This window comes from Pristiophorus japonicus, unplaced genomic scaffold (genome assembly GCF_044704955.1).
Source record: "Pristiophorus japonicus isolate sPriJap1 unplaced genomic scaffold, sPriJap1.hap1 HAP1_SCAFFOLD_3335, whole genome shotgun sequence".
Taxonomy (NCBI): Eukaryota; Metazoa; Chordata; class Chondrichthyes; family Pristiophoridae; genus Pristiophorus; species Pristiophorus japonicus.
Genome location: NW_027253145.1, coordinates 1 through 17,560, shown reverse-complemented (window position 1 = coordinate 17,560; position 17,560 = coordinate 1). Strand labels below are relative to the sequence as shown.

Here is a 17,560-nt window from a genome sequence, read left to right as displayed (position 1 = left end):
GTGATTTAATCACTTGCCATGTTCTTGTTTTGTGCCCGAAGTGTGAGACTGATTAGCCCCTCCCCTGCGTGCCCCCCTCCCTCCGCGTGCCCCTCCCCCCACGTGCCCCACTCCCCCGCGTGCAGCCCACAGTCGCTGACCGTTGCTCGCGCAGCCTGTGTGGTCCTGGGAGGGCTGGTGATGGAAATACTGCTGGTTCTGAGGCTTTGCTGCAAGTGCACTTGTTACGGTAATTCTCTCAGCGTTTGCTTTGTGTCCTTTGTGTCTCCCTGCCTCATTCATATTCCGTTGATTCATTTCCCCCTGTGCAAGAGACAAGCAGCTTCCCAGGGACATACAGAGAACCCCCACTCCCCCCTCGCTGCCCGCCTGGACCCCCCCCTCACGCCCACTCCCCGGGCCCCCCGACCCTGCTGCTCTGATCCCAGCACTTTGTCCGCGATTTGTTCCTGTTATTTCGGTCGCTTCCTTTGTCCTTGCTGGTCGGTGTGTGTCAGGTGAACGAGCGATCTGAGCCCACCCCAATCTTCAGCATTCGACAGGTGAGGCATGGGGACAGTCTCCGCGATCAGTCCCGCGGGGTGTCTCCTCGACCAGGGTGGTCCCGTGAGAGTTACCATCCTTCCCCGGCCCCTCGCTCGGCCCCTCCCCCCGGCCCCTCGCTCGCCCCCTCCCCCCAGCCCCTCGCTCGGCCCCTCACCCCCTCACCCTCCCCCCGGCCCCTCGCTCGCCCCCTCCCCCCAGCCCCTCGCTCGGCCCCTCACCCCCTCACCCTCCCCCCGGCCCCTCGCTCGCCCCCTCCCCCCAGCCCCTCGCTCGGCCCCTCACCCCCTCACCCTCCCCCCGGCCCCTCGCTCGCCCCCTCCCCCCAGCCCCTCCCCCAGGCCCCTCACCCCCTCCCCCTCCCCCAGGCCCCTCGCTCGCCCCCTCCCCCCAGCCCCTCGCTCGGCCCCTCACCCCCTCACCCTCCCCCCGGCCCCTCGCTCGCCCCCTCCCCCCAGCCCCTCGCTCGGCCCCTCACCCCCTCCCCCTCCCCCCGGCCCCTCGCTCGCCCCCTCCCCCCGGCACCATGGGTTTGGACACTGGATGGCACCATGATGTATAAAAATTGTGGCCAATGTTGGACCCGACCCTGCGAGCATCTGCGGCACTGATTCACTGCTCGCGCACGGCTGAGAGATTCAGTCACACGAGGGCGCTAACCACGTAATCCTGTGCATGTAACGGGCGCGCTGTGGCGTGTAACGGGCACGCTGTGCGTGTAACGGGCGCGCTGTGGCGTGTAACTGGCGCGCTGTGCGTGTAACGGGCGCGCTGTGGCGTGTAACGGGCGCGCTGTGCGTGTAACGGGCGCGGCTGTGCGTGTAACGGGCGCGCTGTGCGTGTAACGGGCGCGCTGTGCGTGTAACGGACGCGCTGTGCGTGTAACGGGCGCGGCTGTGCGTGTAACGGGCGCGCTAACGGGCGCGCTGTGCGTGTAACGGGCGCGCTGTGCGTGTGATTGCCGCTCTGTGTGTTGAGCTCGCCTAAATAACCAGTGAGAATGTTTCTGTGCAAAATCCTCGGTTACCGTCCCGTTGCTGAGCGCTCGGTGCGGGGCTGCCCGTTTCTGCGGGTGAGAAATCGTCGCTCCCCACCCGGCCCCTCGAGTCTGCTCCATCATTTAATAAGATCATGGCTGATCTGACCATGGACTCAGCTCCACTTCCCCGCCCGCTCCCCACAACCCTTCACTCCCTTATCGCTCAAAAATCTGTCTCTCTTCGCCTTAAATATGTTCAATGTCCCAGCCTCCACAGCTCTCTGGGGCAGAGAATTCCACAGATTTACAACCCTCAGAGAAGAAATTCCTCCTCATCTCAGTTTTAAATGGGCGGCTCCTTATTCTGAGACTATGTCCCCTAGTTTTAGTCTCCCCTGTGAGTGGAAATATCCTCTCTGCATCCACCTTGTCGAGCCCCCCTCATTATCTTATATGTTTCGATAAGATCACCTCTCATTCTTCTGAAATCCAATGAGTATAGGCTCAACCTACTCAATCTATCTTCATAAGTCAACCCCCTCATCTCAGGAATCAACCTCGTGAACCTTCTCTGAACAGCCTCCAATGCAAGTATATCCTTTCTTAAATACGGAGACCAAAACTGTACGCAGTACTCCAGGTGTGGTCTCACCAATACCCTGTACAGTTGTAGCAGGACTTCTCTGCTTTTATACTCTATCCCCCTTGCAATAAAGGCCAACATTCCATTTGCCTTCCTGATCACTTGCTGTACCTGCATACTAACTTTTTGTGTTTCATGCACAAGGATCCCCAGGTCCCTCTGTACTGCAGCATTTTGCAATTTTTCTCCATTCAAATCATAATTTGCGCTTCTATTTTTCCTGCCAAAGTGGATAACCTCACATTTTCCCACATTATACTCCAGCTTCCAAATGTTTGCCCACTCACTTACCCTGTTTATATCCCATTGCAGACGGGGAACTGTCGGCCTGCGAGAGGCAAACTCCGCCTACGGCACTCGCAACAGACCACTCCATCCATACTACCAAACTCCCCCCCAAACTCCCCATCAATCAGAGCCGAGATCTAGTCCCCTCTCCCTCCGGACACAGAACTCAGATACAGCTCAGCACACTCAATCCCCAGAGTCAGCTGGACATTTCACTCATCGATAAACAGGACTTTACATTGTCCAGCTCTGAACATTTTCATCTCTCAGTACAGCTCGCTCTACACTGTCCCATCAAACACTCCCAGGGCAGGTACAGGGGGTTAGATACAGAGTAAAGCTCCCTCTACACTGTCCCATCAAACACTCCCAGGGCAGGTACAGGGGGTTAGATACAGAGTACAGCTCCCTCTACACTGTCCCATCAAACACTCCCAGGGCAGGTACAGGGGGTTAGATACAGAGTAAAGCTCGCTCTACACTGTCCCATCAAACACTCCCAGGGCAGGTACAGGGGGTTAGATACAGAGTAAAGCTCGCTCTACACTGTCCCATCAAACACTCCCAGGGCAGGTACAGGGGGTTAGATACAGAGTAAAGCTCCCTCTACACTGTCCCATCAAACACTCCCAGGGCAGGTACAGGGGGTTAGATACAGAGTAAAGCTCGCTCTACACTGTCCCATCAAACACTCCCAGGGCAGGTACAGCACGGGATTAGATACAGAGTAAAGCTCGCTCTACACTGTCCCATCAAACACTCCCAGGGCAGGTACAGGGGGTTAGATACAGAGTAAAGCTCCCTCTACACTGTCCCATCAAACACTCCCAGGGCAGGTACAGCACAGGGTTAGATACAGAGTAAAGCTCCCTCTACACTGTCCCATCAAACACTCCCAGGGCAGGTACAGGGGGTTAGATACAGAGTAAAGCTCCCTCTACACTGTCCCATCAAACACTCCCAGGGCAGGTACAGGGGGTTAGATACAGAGTAAAGCTCCCTCTACACTGTCCCATCAAACACTCCCAGGGCAGGTACAGGGGGCTAGATACAGAGTAAAGCTCCCTCTACACTGTCCCATCAAACACTCCCAGGGCAGGTACAGCACGGGGTTAGATACAGAGTAAAGCTCCCTCTACACTGTCCCATCAAACACTCCCAGGGCAGGTACAGGGGGTTAGATACAGAGTAAAGCTCCCTCTACACTGTCCCATCAAACACTCCCAGGGCAGGTTACAGCACGCGGTTAGATACAGAGCAAGGTTCGCTGTGATCGGGAGGAGTTGCAGTGATTGTGGAAGTTTCTCTCTGACGAGGCTGGTTTGTTTTTCAGCTCTCCTGTACAAGCCAATCGATCGAGTCACTCGGAGCACCCTGGTGCTGCACGTAAGTACGGAGCCAGTCTCGGCGGTAAAGGTCTCCCTGTCACTGTGTGGGTGAAGTGTTGAGGACTGGATGGTTGCGTGAGCAGCCCTGGGTCCAAGCTGGATCCAGACAGTGTTTCAGAATGATCCTCCCCCTGGGTTCGATCCCCGACTTCACATGTTCTCCCCCCGACAGTGCGGCACTCCCTCAGTACTGCCCCTCAGACAGTGCGGTGCTCCCTCAGTACTGCCCCTCCGACAGTGCAGCACTCCCTCGGTACTGCCCCTCCGACAGTGCAGCACTCCCTCGGTACTGCCCCTCCGACAGTGCAGCGCTCCCTCAGTACTGCCCCTCCGACAGTGCAGCACTCCCTCAGTACTGCCCCTCAGACAGTGCGGTGCTCCCTCAGTACTGCCCCTCCAACAGTGCAGCACTCCCTCAGTACTGCCCCTCAGACAGTGCGGTGCTCCCTCAGTACTGCCCCTCCGACAGTGCAGCTCTCCCTCAGTACTGCCCCTCAGACAGTGCGGTGCTCCCTCAGTACTGCCCCTCCGACAGTGCAGCACTCCCTCAGTACTGCCCCTCCGACAGTGCAGCACTCCCTCGGTACTGCCCCTTCGACAGTGCAGCACTCCCTCAGTACTGCCCCTCCGACAGTGCAGCACTCCCTCGGTACTGCCCCTCCGACAGTGCAGCACTCCCTCGGTACTGCCCCTCCGACAGTGCAGCACTCCCTCAGTACTGCCCCCCCGACAGTGCGGCGCTCCCTCAGTACTGCCCCTCCGACAGTGCAGCACTCCCTCAGTACTGCCCCTCCGACAGTGCAGCACTCCCTCAGTACTGCCCCCCCGACAGTGCAGCACTCCCTCAGTACTGCCCCTCCGACAGTGCGGCACTCCCTCAGTACTGCCCCTCCGACAGTGCGGCGCTCCCTCAGTATTGGCACTGGGAGTATCAGCCTGGATTTTGTGCTCAAGTCTCTGGAGTTGAAGCTGAACCCACGACCTGCTGACTGAGATGTGAGATTGCTACCCACTGACCCATGGCCGACACAAAGTCTTACAGCGGGAGTATTCTCCTGGGAACCCGCAAGCTGGTACAGGGACCCCTGACCCTGTGGGTGGAGGGTGTCAGCCTGGGTTTAACTGATGTGTTGTGATCTTTCCAGGACCTGCTGAAACATACGCCCAGTGAGCACCCCGACTACCCGCTGCTGCAGGACGCACTCCGCATCTCGCAGAACTTCCTGTCCAGCATCAACGAGGAAATCTCGGACCGCCGGACGCAAGTGACATTGGCGAAGGGAGAGGTGAGTTACTGCGCCAGGCCCAGAGTGTCATTGTCGCAGGGAGAGGGGCGAGAGATGTGTCTGCAATACGCTCCCTGTCACAGCGAGTGAGGCCAACCGGGGCTGCCCTGGCCCGACCCCAGCCCCGGCCCACCACCGGCCCCTGGGCCCCCGGCCCCTGGGCCCCCGGCCCCTGGGCCCCGTGTGCGGGGTCGGTAATTTCCCCTTTTTGTGGTTGCAGAATCGGCAGCTGGTGAAGGACGGGTTTATTGTGGAGATTTCGGAGGGCACGAGGAAGCTGCGACACGTGTTCCTGTTCACTGACCTCCTCCTGTGCGGCAAACTGAAAAAACAGGCTGTGGGGTAGGTGCACCGTGAGACCGGGGATTCCTGGGGTACACACTGACCGGGGGAGGGTATTCCTGGGGTACACACTGACCGGGGGAGGGTATTCCTGGGGTACACACTGACCGGGGGAGGGTATTCCTGGGGTACACACTGACCGGGGAAGGGTATTCCTGGGGTACACACTGACCGGGGGAGGGTATTCCTGGGGTACACACTGACCGAGGAAGGGTATTCCTGGGGTACACACTGACCGGGGGAGGGTATTCCTGGGGTACACACTGACCGGGGGAGGGTATTCCTGGGGTACACACTGACCGGGGGAGGGTATTCCTGGGGTACACACTGACCGAGGAAGGGTATTCCTGGGGTACACACTGACCGGGGGAGGGTATTCCTGGGGTACACTCTGACCGGGCACTGACCGGGGGAGGGTATTCCTGGGGTACACACTGACTGGGGGAGGGTATTCCTGGGGTACACACTGACCGGGGGAGGGTATTCCTGGGGTACACACTGACCGGGGAAGGCTATTCCTGGGGTACACACTGACCGGGGGAGGGTATTCCTGGGGTACACACTGACCGGGGGAAGGTATTCCTGGGGTACACACTGACCAGGAGAGGGTATTCCTGGGGTACACACTGACCGGGGAAGGGTATTCCTGGGGTACACACTGACCGGGGAAGGGTATTCCTGGGGTACACACTGACCGGGGAAGGGTATTCCTGGAGTACACACTGACTGGGGAAGGGTATTCCTGGGGTACACACTGACTGGGGAGGGGATTCCTGGCGTACACATGGAGTTGGGTTTGTGTTATTACGGGACAGCCAGCATGGATTTGTTAAAAGGCAAATTGCGTCTGACGAGGCTGAGTGAAGTTACAGAGAACATTGATGCGGGCAGTGTGGGACTTAATGTGTATATGGATGTTCAAAAGGTGTTTGATAAAGTACATCTCTGTCTGTCTCTCTCTCTCTCCCTCCCTCTGTGTCTCTCTCTCCCTCTGTCTCTCTCTCTCTCCCTCCCTCTGTGTCTCCCTCTCCCTCTCCCTCTCTCCCTCGCTCTCTCTGTCCTCACACGTTCTATCTCCCTCCCCAGGAAGCACCAGCAGTATGACTGTAAGTGGTACATCCCGCTCTCTGACCTGCTATTCCTGACAGTGGAGGAGGCTGAGCCAAGCCCACAGACTCACACGGTGCCTGACCATGAGCTGGAGGAGATGAAGATAAAGATTTCTCACATCAAGAATGAAATACAGAGAGAAAAGGTAACACCAGAACAATCAGTCCCACACCGGGCCCCCTCCCCGGGGCTCAGTCCCACACCGGGCCCCCTCCCCGGGGCTCAGTCCCACACCGGGCCCCTCCCCCTCCCCGGGGCTCAGTCCCACACCGGGCCCCCCTCCCCGGGGCTCAGTCCCACACCGGGCCCCCTCCCCCTCCCCGGGGCTCAGTCCCACACCGGGCCCCCCTCCCCGGGGCTCAGTCCCATACCGGGTGATGTGGTTCCGTTGTGTGCTCTGCTCTGCGCTAAGCTTGGCTGTGAATGCTGGGAGTTGGGCCTCGCTGAGTGTTTGTTTGCAGACGTCGTGGTCCTGACTCTCTCTCGCCTCCATTTCCAGAAATCCCCCAAAGGACAGAGCCGTGCTCTGGAGCGGTTAAAGAAGAAAATGTACGAGCAGGAATCCTGGCTCCTCCTGCACTCGCCCACAATCCCCTTCCGCATTCACAACAAAAACGGAAAGGTGAGGGGTCAGTGAGTGAGGGGTCAGAGAGTGAGGCAGCGGGGTCGGGGGGCAAGGGATGGGGACTGGGTGGTGGGCACTGTCTGGGTTCAAGGGCAGAGTCGCTGGGACGTGAGTGGTGTTGTGAAATGAGAATCGGGTCACAAGGTGAGGGTGGGCTTGGAGGGCAGGGTCACTGGGTGAGGGTGGGGTCAGGGGTGAGGGCAGGGTTTTTGGGTCAGGGGTCAAGGGTGGGTTTGGAGGGTGGTGTCGCCGGGCGGGGCCGCAGACAGGGTCGGGAGGCAGGATCTAGGGCAAGGGCGGGGTCGGAGGGCGGAGGCAGGGTCGGGGGCGGGGTCAGAGGGCGGAGGCAGGGTCGAGGGCAAGGGCAGGGGCGGGGTCGGAGGCAGGGTCGGGGGCAGGGTCGGGTTCGGAGTGCGGAGGCAGGGTCGAGGGCAAGGGCAGGGTCGGGAGGCGGGTTCGGAGGGCGGAGGCAGGGTCGAGGGCAAGGGCACAGTTGGAGAGCGAGGGCAGGGTCGTGGGGTCAGAAGGCGGGGCGGGGTCACGGTTTTGCACAATGCTTATTGTCCTTTTCTTGCTCTCAGAGCTTCCTGTTCCTGTTGTCCTCGGATTACGAGCGGTGTGAGTGGAGGGAAGCGATTGAGAAACTCCAGAAGAAAGGTGAGGCCACCACTCTCCCCCAGCGGTGGTTATTGTGTCCGCGGTCGCAGGTCTGACTCGGGGAATCGACGCCCAGCCGCAGGTTTGGCCGCTGGTGGCTCTCCCGCTGAGAGCCAAAGGTCAAACTCCCGCGGACATGTGAATGAATCCTGCCTGAAATTGCCATCTCCTCTCCCAGCAGATCTGCAGGGCTTCGTGCTGAGCTCGCTGGAACTCCAGATGTTGACTGGCTCGTGCCTGAAGCTGAGAACCATCCACAACATCCCCATCACCAGCAACAAGGAGGGTGAGTGTCGGGGGGGCTCGGGGCTGGGGGGGGTCAGGGTCAGGGTCTGAGGGGGTTGGGTAGGGGTCGGGGTCAGGGGGGGGCCGGGGGTGGGGTCATGGTCGGGTTCGGGGGGTAGCGTCAGGGGAGTGTCGGGGACGGGGGTGGCTGGGGGCCGGTGGGGGTGGGGTCAGGGGAGTGTCGGGGGCGGGGGTGGTGGGGTCAGGGGGCGGGGTCAGGGGGGGTGGGGGGAGTGTCGGGGTCGGGGGGTGGGGTCAGTGTCGGGGTCGGGGGAGTGTCGGGGGTGGGGTCATGGTCGGGTTCGGGGGGGTAGGGTCAGGGGAGTGTCGGGGGGGTGGGGTGGGGTCGGGGGTGGCTGGGGTCGGGGGGGTGTGGTCAGTGTCGGGGGAGTCCGTCGGTGGCGGGGGGGTGGGGTCAGGGGAGTGTCGGGGGTGGGGTCATGGTCGGGTTCGGGGGAGTAGGGTCAGGGGAGTGTCGGGGGCGGGGGCTTGGGGTCGGGGGGGTGGGGTCAGGGGAGTGTCGGGGACGGGGGGTGGGGTCGGGGTCAGGGGGGGTGGGGGGAGTGTCGGGGTCGGGGGGGTGGGGTCAGTGTCGGGGTCGGGGGGGGTGGGGTCAGTGTCGGGGTCGGGGGAGGTGGGGTCGGGGGTGGGGTCATGGTCGGGTTCGTGGGGGTAGGGTCAGGGGAGTGTCGGGGTCGGAGGGGTGGGGTCGGGGGGGTGGGGTCAGTGTCGGGGGCGGGGGGGGTGGGGTCAGGGGGGGTGGGGGGAGTGTCGGGGTCGGGTGTGGCTGGGGTCGGGGGGGGTGGGGTCAGTGTCGGGGTCGGGGGGGTGGGGTCGGGGGAGTGTCGGGGGTGGGGTCATTGTCGGGTTCGGGGGGGTGGGGTCGGGGGAGTGTCGGGGGTGGGGTCATGGTCGGGTTCGGGGGGGTAGGGTCAGGGGAGTGTCGGGGTCGGAGGGGTGGGGTCGGGGGGTTGGGGTGGCTGGGGTCGGGGGGGTGGGGTCAGTGTCGGGGGAGTCCGTCGGTGGCGGGGTCAGGGGAGTGTCGGGGGTGGTGGATTGGGGTCGGGGGGTCCGGGGGGGTGGGGGCGGGGGAGTGTCGGGGGCGGTGGATTGGGGTCGGGGGGGGTGGGGGCGGGGAGGGGCGGGGTCGGGGGGTGGGGTCAGAGTCGGGGGAGTGTCGGTGGTGGGGGGGTGGGGTCAGGGGAGTGTCGGGGGGGGCGGGGGGTTGGGGTCGGGTGGGGGCCGGGGTGGTGGGGTCAGGGGAGTGTCGGGGGCGGGGGGGTGGGGTCAGGGGGCGGGGGAGTGGGGTCGGGGTCAGGGGGGGTGGGGTCGGGGGAGTGGGGTCAGGGGTCAGGATCGGTGCGTCTCATTGTTAGTGGGTTATTCTGTCAGAGCCAAGTTGCGGGATCTATTGACCCCCGATTGACCTATCTCTGCAGATGATGAACCAAGTGGACTCTACGGTTTTCTCCACGTCATCGTCCGATCGGCGAAGGGTTTCGAGAACTCGGCCAGTGAGTAATGTATTCCTCATTCCATCAATTCTCCCACCGCTCCCACTTACCCTCACTCCTGCCTCCCTTCCTCACTCTCCCTAGGTCTCAGACTTTCTCTCCCTCGGTCTCCCCCTCTCTCTCCTTGCGCTTGTAAGAAAGATACTGCAATAATCGGGCAATTCTAATCTTCATATAGATTGTACAAATCAAATTGGCAAAGGTAGCCTTGAGGATGTATTCATACAGTGTATCCGGGATGGTTTCTTCGAACAGCACGTTGTGGAACCAACCAGGGAGCAGGCTATTTGAGATCTGGTAATGTGTAATGACACAGGATTAATTAATGATCTCGTAATAAAGGATCCTCCAGGGAAGAGCATAAGAAATAGGAACAGGAGTAGGCCACCTGGCCCCTTGAGCCTACTCCGCCATTCAATAAGATCATGGCTGATCTGATCATGGACTCAGCTCCACTCCCATTCCCCATAACCCTTTATTCCCTTATCATTCAAAAATATATCCAATGACCCAGCCTCCACAGCTCTCTGGGGCAGATAATTCCACAGATTTACAACCCTCAGAGAAGAAATTCCTCCTCATCTCAGTTTTAATGGGTGGCCCCTTATTCTGAGACGATGTCCCCTAGTTTTAGTTTCCCCTATGAGTGGAAATATCCTCTCTGCATCCACCTTGTCGAGTCCCCTCATTATCCTGGGGCTAACTCCCATCTTTGTTTCAATAAGATCACCTCTCATTCTTCTGAACTCCAATGTGTATAGGCCCAACCTGCTCAACCTATCTTAATGTCAACCCCCTCATCTCCGGAATCAACCTCATGAACCTTCTCTGAACAGCCTCCAATGCAAGTATATCCTTCCTTAAATACGGAGACCAAAACTGTACGCAGTACTCCAGGTGTGGCCTCACCAATACCCTGTACAGTTGTAGCAGGACTTCCCTGCTTTTATACTCTATCCCCTTGCAATAAAGGCCAACATTGCATTTGCCTTCCTGATCACTTGCTATACCTGCATACTCACTTTTTGTGTTTCATGCACAAGGATCCCCAGGTCCCTCTGTACTGCAGCACTTTGCAATTTTTCTCCATTTAAATCATAATTTGCTCGTCTATTTTTTCTGCCAAAGTGGATAACCTCACATTTTCCCACATTATACTCCATCTGCCAATGTTTGCCCACTCACTTAGCCTGTTTATATCCCTTTGCAGATTTTTTGTGTCCTCCTCACAATTTGCTTTCCCACCCATCTTTGTATCATCAGCAAACTTGGCTACATTACACTCGGTCCCTTCATCCAAGTCATTAATACAAAATGTAAATAGTTGAGGACCCAGCACCGATCCCTGTGGCACCCCATGAGTTACAAACCGTACAATGACACATTTATCCCGACTCTCTGTTTTCTGTTAGTTAACCAATCCTCTATCCATGCTAATATATTACCCCCAACCCCGTGAACTTTTATCTTGTGCAGTAACCTTTTATGTGGCACCTTATCAAATGCCTTCTGGAAATCCAAATACACCACATCCACTGGTTCCCCCTTATCCACCCTGCTCGTTACATCCTCAAAGAACTCCAGCAAATTTGTCAAACATGATTTCCCTTTCGTAAAACCTGTTGACTCTGCCTGATTGAATTATGCTTTTCCAAATGTCCCGCTACTGCTTCCTTAATAATGGACTCCAGCATTTTCCCAACCACAGATGTTAGGCTAACTGGTCTGTAGTATCCTGCTTTCTGTCTTCCTCCTTACATTTGTGGTTTTCCAATCCGCTGGGACCACCCCAGAATCCAGGGAATTTTGGTAGATTACAACCAATGCATCCACTATCTCTGCAGCCACTTCTTTTAAGACCCTGGGATGTCAGCCGTCGGGTCCAGGGGACTTGTCCACCTTTAGTCCCATTATTTTACCGAGTACTACAGGTGATAGTGATTGTATTAAGTTCCTCCCTCCGTATAGCCCCTTGAATATCCACTATTGGAATGTTTTTAATGTCTTCTATCGTGAAGACCGAACAAAATATTTGTTCAATGTTTCTGCCATTTCCCTGTCCTCCATTATTAATTCCTCAGTCTCATCCTCCAGGGGACCAACATTTACTTTAGCCACTCTCTTCCTTTTTATGTACCTGTAGAAACTCTTACTATCTGTTTTTATATTTCGTGCTAGTTTACTTTCATAATCTATCTTCCTCTCTTTCATTTTTTTAGTCGTTCTTTGCTGGCTTTTAAAAGTTTCCCAATCCTCTGGCCTCCCACTAGGCTTGGCCACATTGCATGCCTTTGTTTTCAATTTGATACCATCCCTTATTTACTTAGTTAGCCACGGATGGTCATCCTTTCTCTTACAGTCTTTCCTTCTCATTGGGATATATTTTGTTGAGTTATGAAATATCTCTTTAAATGACTGTCACTGCTCATCAACCGTCCTACACTTTAATCTATTTTCCCAGCCCACTTTAGCCAACTCTGCCCTCATAACTTTTGTAGTCTCCTTTAGGAGCCAACTTTCTCACCTTCCAACTGAATTTGAAATTGAACCATGTTATGGTCACTCATTCCGAAAGGATCCTTTACTAGGAGATCATTTATTGATCCTGTCTCGTTACACAGTACCAGATCTAAGATAGCCTGCTCCCTGGTTGGTTCTGCAACGTACTGTTCAAGGAAACTATCCCGGATACACTCTATGAACTCTTCCTCAAGGCTCCCCTGGCCAATTTGCTTTGTCCAGTCAATATGAAGGTTAAAATTGCCCATGATTATTGCCGTTCCTTTATTACAAACCTCCATTATTTTTTGATTTATACTCCGTCCAACAGTGTAGCTACTGTTAGGGGGCCTATAGACTATGCCCACCAGTGACTTTTTCCCTTATTATTCTTTATCTCCACCCAAACTGATTCAGCATTTTGATCTTCTGAGCCAATATCGTTTCTCACGAACGCACTGATCTCATCCTTTATTAACAGAGCTACCCCACCTCCTTTTCCTTTCTGTCTGTCCTTCCGAATTGTCAAATACCCCTGAATATTTAGTTCCCAGTCCTGGTCACCTTGTAACCAGACTCTGTAATGGCGATCAGATCATACCCATTTGTATCTATTTGTGCCGTCAACTCATCTATCTTGTTAAAAATGCTGCGTGTATTCAGATAAAGAGCTTTTAAATTTGTTTTTGTACCATTTTTTCCTGCTTTGACCCCACTTTCTGATTCACCGTTATGTTTATACATACTGTCCCTTCCTGGCACGCTCTGGTTTTCATTTCCCCCAGTGCTACCCGGCTCTGTTGCCTTCTCCTTATTCTTTTGACTTTTTACATTTTCGGTCGCCTGAATCCTCCCCCTCACTAATTAGTTTAAAGCTCTTTGATTCGCCAGGAACCTAGTCCCAGCACGGTGTAAGTGGAGTCCGTCCCGATGGAACAGCTCCCTCTTACCCCAGTACTGGTGCCAGTGTCCCACGAACTGAAACCCATTTCTCCCACACCAGTCTTTGAGCCACGAGTTTAACTCTCTGATCTTATTTACCCTCGGGTAGTAATCCAGAGATTATTACCTTTGTGGTTCTGCTTTTTAATTTAGCCCCTAGCTGCTCATACTCTCTCAGCAGAACCTCTTTGTTTGTCCTATTTATGTCGTTGGTACCCACGTGGACCACAACAACTGGATCTTCCCCCTCCCACTCCAAGTTCCTCTCCAGCCCAGAGAAGATGTCCTTAACCCTGGCACCGGGCAAGCAACACAGCCTTTGGGGCTCACGCTCTCGGCTGCAGAGAACAGTATCTATCCCCCTAATGATGCTGTCCCCTACCAGAATGATCATAGCATGTTAGTATTTCAAATTCAGTTTGAGGGTGAGAAACTTGGGTCTGAAACTAGTGTCCTGAACTTAAATAAAGGCAAGTACAAAGGTATGAAGATGGAGTTGGCTGAAGTGCACTGGGCACTGGGAAAATAGACTAAAGGGTAAGACGGTAGATAAGCAGTGGCAGACATTTAAGGAGATATTTCATAACTCTCAGCAAAGATCTATTCCAGTGAGAAAGAAAGACTACGAGAAGGATAAACTATGCTTGACTATCTCAGGAAGTTAAGGATGGTATCAAATTGAAAAAAAGACCTATAATGTTGAGAAGATTAGTGCTAAGCCAGAGGATTGGGAGATTTTTAGAACCCAGCAAAGGATGACAGAAAAACAATAAAAAGGGAGAAGATAGCTTCTGAAAGTAAACTAGCAAGAAATATAAAAACAGACAGTAAGAGCGTCTACCGGTATATAAAAAGGAAAAGAGTGGCTAAAGTAAATGTTGGTCCCCTAGAGGATGAGACTGAGAAATTAATAATGGGGAACAGGGAAATGGCAGAGACGTTGAACAAATATTTTGTATCAGTCTTCATGGTAGAAGATACTAAAAACATCCCAATAATGGATAATCAGGGGGCTATAGGGAGGGGGGAACTTAAAACAATCACTATCACCAAAGAAAAAGTACTGGGCAAACTAATGGGACTAAAGGTGGACAAATCCCCTGGTCCTGATGGCCTGCATCCCAGGGTCTTAAAAGAAGTGGCTGCAGAGATAGTGGATGCATTGGTTGTAATCTACCAAAAAATTCCCTGGATTCTGGAGAGGTCCCAGTGGATTGGAAAACTGCAAATGTAACGTCCCTATTTAAGAAAGGAGGGAGACAGAAAGCAGGAAACTATAGACCAGTTAGCCTGACATCTGTCGTTGGGAAAATGCTGGAGCCCATTATTAAGGATGTCGTAGCAGGACATTTGGAAAACCATAATACAGTCAAGCAGTCAGCTGGTTTTATGAAAGGGAAATCATGTTTGACAAATTTACTGGAGTTCTTTGAGGATGTAACGAGCAGGGTGGATAAGGGGGAACCAGTGGATGTGGTGTATTTGGATTTCCAGAAGGCATTCGATAAGGTGCCACATAAAATGTTATTGCACAAGATAAAAGTTCACGGGGTTGGGGGTAATATATTAGCATGGATAGAGGATTGGCTAACTAACAGAAAACAGAAAGTCGGGATAAATGGGTCATTTTCCGGTAGGCAAATTGTAACTAGTGGGTTGCACAGGGATCAGTGCTATTTACAAACTATATTAATGACTTGGATGAAGGGACTGAGTGTAATGTAGCCAAGTTTGCTGATACAAAGCAGAATCTGCAAAGGGATATAAATAGGTTAAGTGAGTGGATAAACATTTGGCAGATGCAGTATAATGTGGGAAATTGTGAGGTTATCCACTTTAGTAGGACGAATAAAAACACAAATTCTTATTTAAATGGAGACTACAAAGTGCTGCATTACAGCAGGACCTGGGGTCCTCATACATGATACACACAAAGTTAGTGTGCAGGTACAGCAAGTGATCAGGAAGGTCAATGGAATGTTGGCCTTTATTGCAAGGGGATAGAGTATAAAAGCAGAGAAGTCCTGCTACAACTGTACAGGGTATTGGCGAGGCCACATCTGGAGTACTGCGTACAGTTTTGGTCTCCATATTTAAGGAAGGATATACTTGCATTGGAGGCAGTTCAGAGAAGGTTCACTGGGTTGATTCCTGAGATGAGGGGGTTGTCTTAAGAAGATTGAGTAGGTTGGGCCTGTACTCATTGGAGTTTCGAAGAATGAAAGGTGATCTTATTGAATGGTGGACCAGGTTCGAGGAGCCGAATGTCCTACTCCTCCTATTTCTTGTGTTCTTGTGTTCCCCCTTTCAGTATCCCTCTCTCTTACCCCACCCCTCCCCAGTCTCTCTCTCCCTCCCCTTCACTCCCTCTCTCGCCCCCTCACTCCCTCTCTCACCTCCTCGCTCTCCCTCAGTCTCTCCCACTTTCTCTCAGTTGCTCTGTCTCCCCCTCTTCCTCAGTCACTCTCTCTCCCTTCACCACCCTCCCAGTCTGTCTCTCACTTCTCCCCCACCCCCCCTCTTCCTCACCCCCCCTCTCCCTCAGCCTCTCTCTCCCCCAGCCTCTCTCTCCCCCTCTCCCTCAGCCTCTCTCTCCCCCTCTCCCTCAGCCTCTCTCTCCCCCTCTCCCTCAGCCTCTCTCTCTTCCCCCCCCCCCCCCCTTGATCTCTCTCTTCCCCCCCCGCTCGGTCTCTCTCTCTCCCCCCCCTCCCTCGGTCTCTCTCTCTTTCCCCCCCCCCCTCGGTCTCTCTCTCTTCCCCCCCCCCTCCCTCGGTCTCTCTCCCTCTCCCCCCTCCCCCTCTCGCTCTCTCTCTCCCCCTCCCCCCCCCCCTTGGTCTCTCTCTCCCCCCTCCCCCCCTCGGTCTCTCTCTCTCCCCCCCCCTCCCTCGGTCTCTCTCCCTCTCCCCCTCCCCCCCCCTCGGTGTCTCTCTCTCCCCCCCCCCCCGAGGTCTCTGTTCCCCCCCCCCAAAACCCCCCTCCCCTCTTGGTCTCTCTCTCCCCCCCCCCTCGGTCTCTCTCTCTCTCTCCCACCCCCAACCCCCCCCCCCCCTCGGTCTCTCTCTCTCTCCCCCCCCCCCGGCCTCTCTCTCTCTTCCCCCCCCCCCCCGGCCTCCATCTCTCTTCCTCCCCCCCGGCCTCTCTCTCTCTTCCAACCCCCCCCCCCCTTCCCGGTCTCTCTCTCCTCCCCCCCCTCGGTCTCTCTTTCCCCCCCCCTCGGTCTCTCTCTCCCCCCCCCTCGGTCTCTCTCTTCCCCCCCCCTCGGTCTCTCTCTCTCCCCCCTCGGTCTCTCTCTTTCCCTCCTCTCCCCCCGTCGGTCACTCTCTCTCCCAACCCTCGGTCTCTTTCCCCACCCCTCGGTCTCTCTCTCCCCACCCCTTGGTCTCTCTCTCCCCACCCCTTGGTGTCTCTCTTCCCACCCCTCGGTCTCTCTCTTCCCACCCCTTGGTCTCTCTCTTTCCCCCCCCCCCCTCGGTCTCTCTCTCTCTCCCCCTCGGTCTCTCTCTCTCTCCCCCTCGGTCTCTCTCTCTCTCCCCCTCGGTCTCTCTCTCTCTCCCCCTCGGTCTCTCTCTCTCCCCCCCTCGGTCTCTCTCTCTCCCCCTCGGTGTCTCTCTCTCCCCCTCGGTCTCTCTCTCTCCCCCCCCCTCGGTCTCTCTCTCTCCCCCCCCCTCGGTCTCTCTCTCTCCCCCCCCTCGGTCTCTCTCTTCCCCCCCCCTCGGTCTCTCTCTCCCCCCCCTCGGTCTCTCTCCCCCCCCCCCCCCCCCTCGGTCTCTCTCTCCCCCCCCCCCCCCCCTCGGTCTCTCTCTCCCCCCCCCCCCCTCGGTCTCTCTCTCCCCCCCCCCCCTCGGTCTCTCTCTCCCCCCCCCCCCCCTCGGTCTCTCTCTCCCCCCCCCCCCCCCCTCGGTCTCTCTCTCCCCCCCCCTCGGTCTCTCTCTCCCCCCTCCTTCGGTCTCTCTCTCCCCACCCCTCGGTCTCTCTCTCCCCACCCCTCAGTCTCTCTCTCTCCCCCCCCCCCCCCCCCTCGGTCTCTCTCCCCCCCCCCCCTCGGTCTCTCTCTCCCCACCCATCGGTCTCTCTCTTTCCCCCCCCCCCCCCCCCCCCCCTCAGCCACTCTCTTTCTCCCCACCCCCCCCTCGGTCTCTCTCTTTCCCCCCCCCCCCCCCCCCCCGGTCTCCTCTTTCCCCTCCTCTCCCCCCTCGGTCACTCTCTCTCCCAACCCCTCGGTCTCTTTCCCCCCCCCCCCCCCCCCCCTCGGTCTCTTTCCCCCCCCCCCCCCCCCCTCGGTCTCTCTCTCTCCCCCTCGGTCTCTCTCTCTCCCCACCCCTCGGTCTCTCTCTCTCTCCCCACCCCTCGGTCTCTCTCCCCACCCCTCGGTATCTCTGTCCCCACCCCCTCAGTCTCTCACTCACTCCCTCCCTCCGCTGCAGTGTCTGCGCTGAATATGGAGTTGAGCCCATACAAG

The 17,560-nt window shown here is 56.4% G+C and overlaps 1 protein-coding gene across 1 annotated transcript; it reads left to right on the top strand.

Moving 5' to 3' along the window:
• Positions 1-3,786: 3,786 nt before the first annotated feature.
• Positions 3,787-9,664, top strand: LOC139249801 (active breakpoint cluster region-related protein-like; the record flags this gene model as incomplete). The annotated part of the gene is made up of 8 exons (XM_070872562.1): positions 3,787-3,839; positions 4,987-5,127; positions 5,348-5,469; positions 6,556-6,724; positions 7,079-7,201; positions 7,786-7,861; positions 8,040-8,147; positions 9,586-9,664. Coding segments are annotated over 8 exons (871 nt in total), but the record flags the coding sequence as incomplete, so codon positions are not given.
• Positions 9,665-17,560: the final 7,896 nt, after the last annotated feature.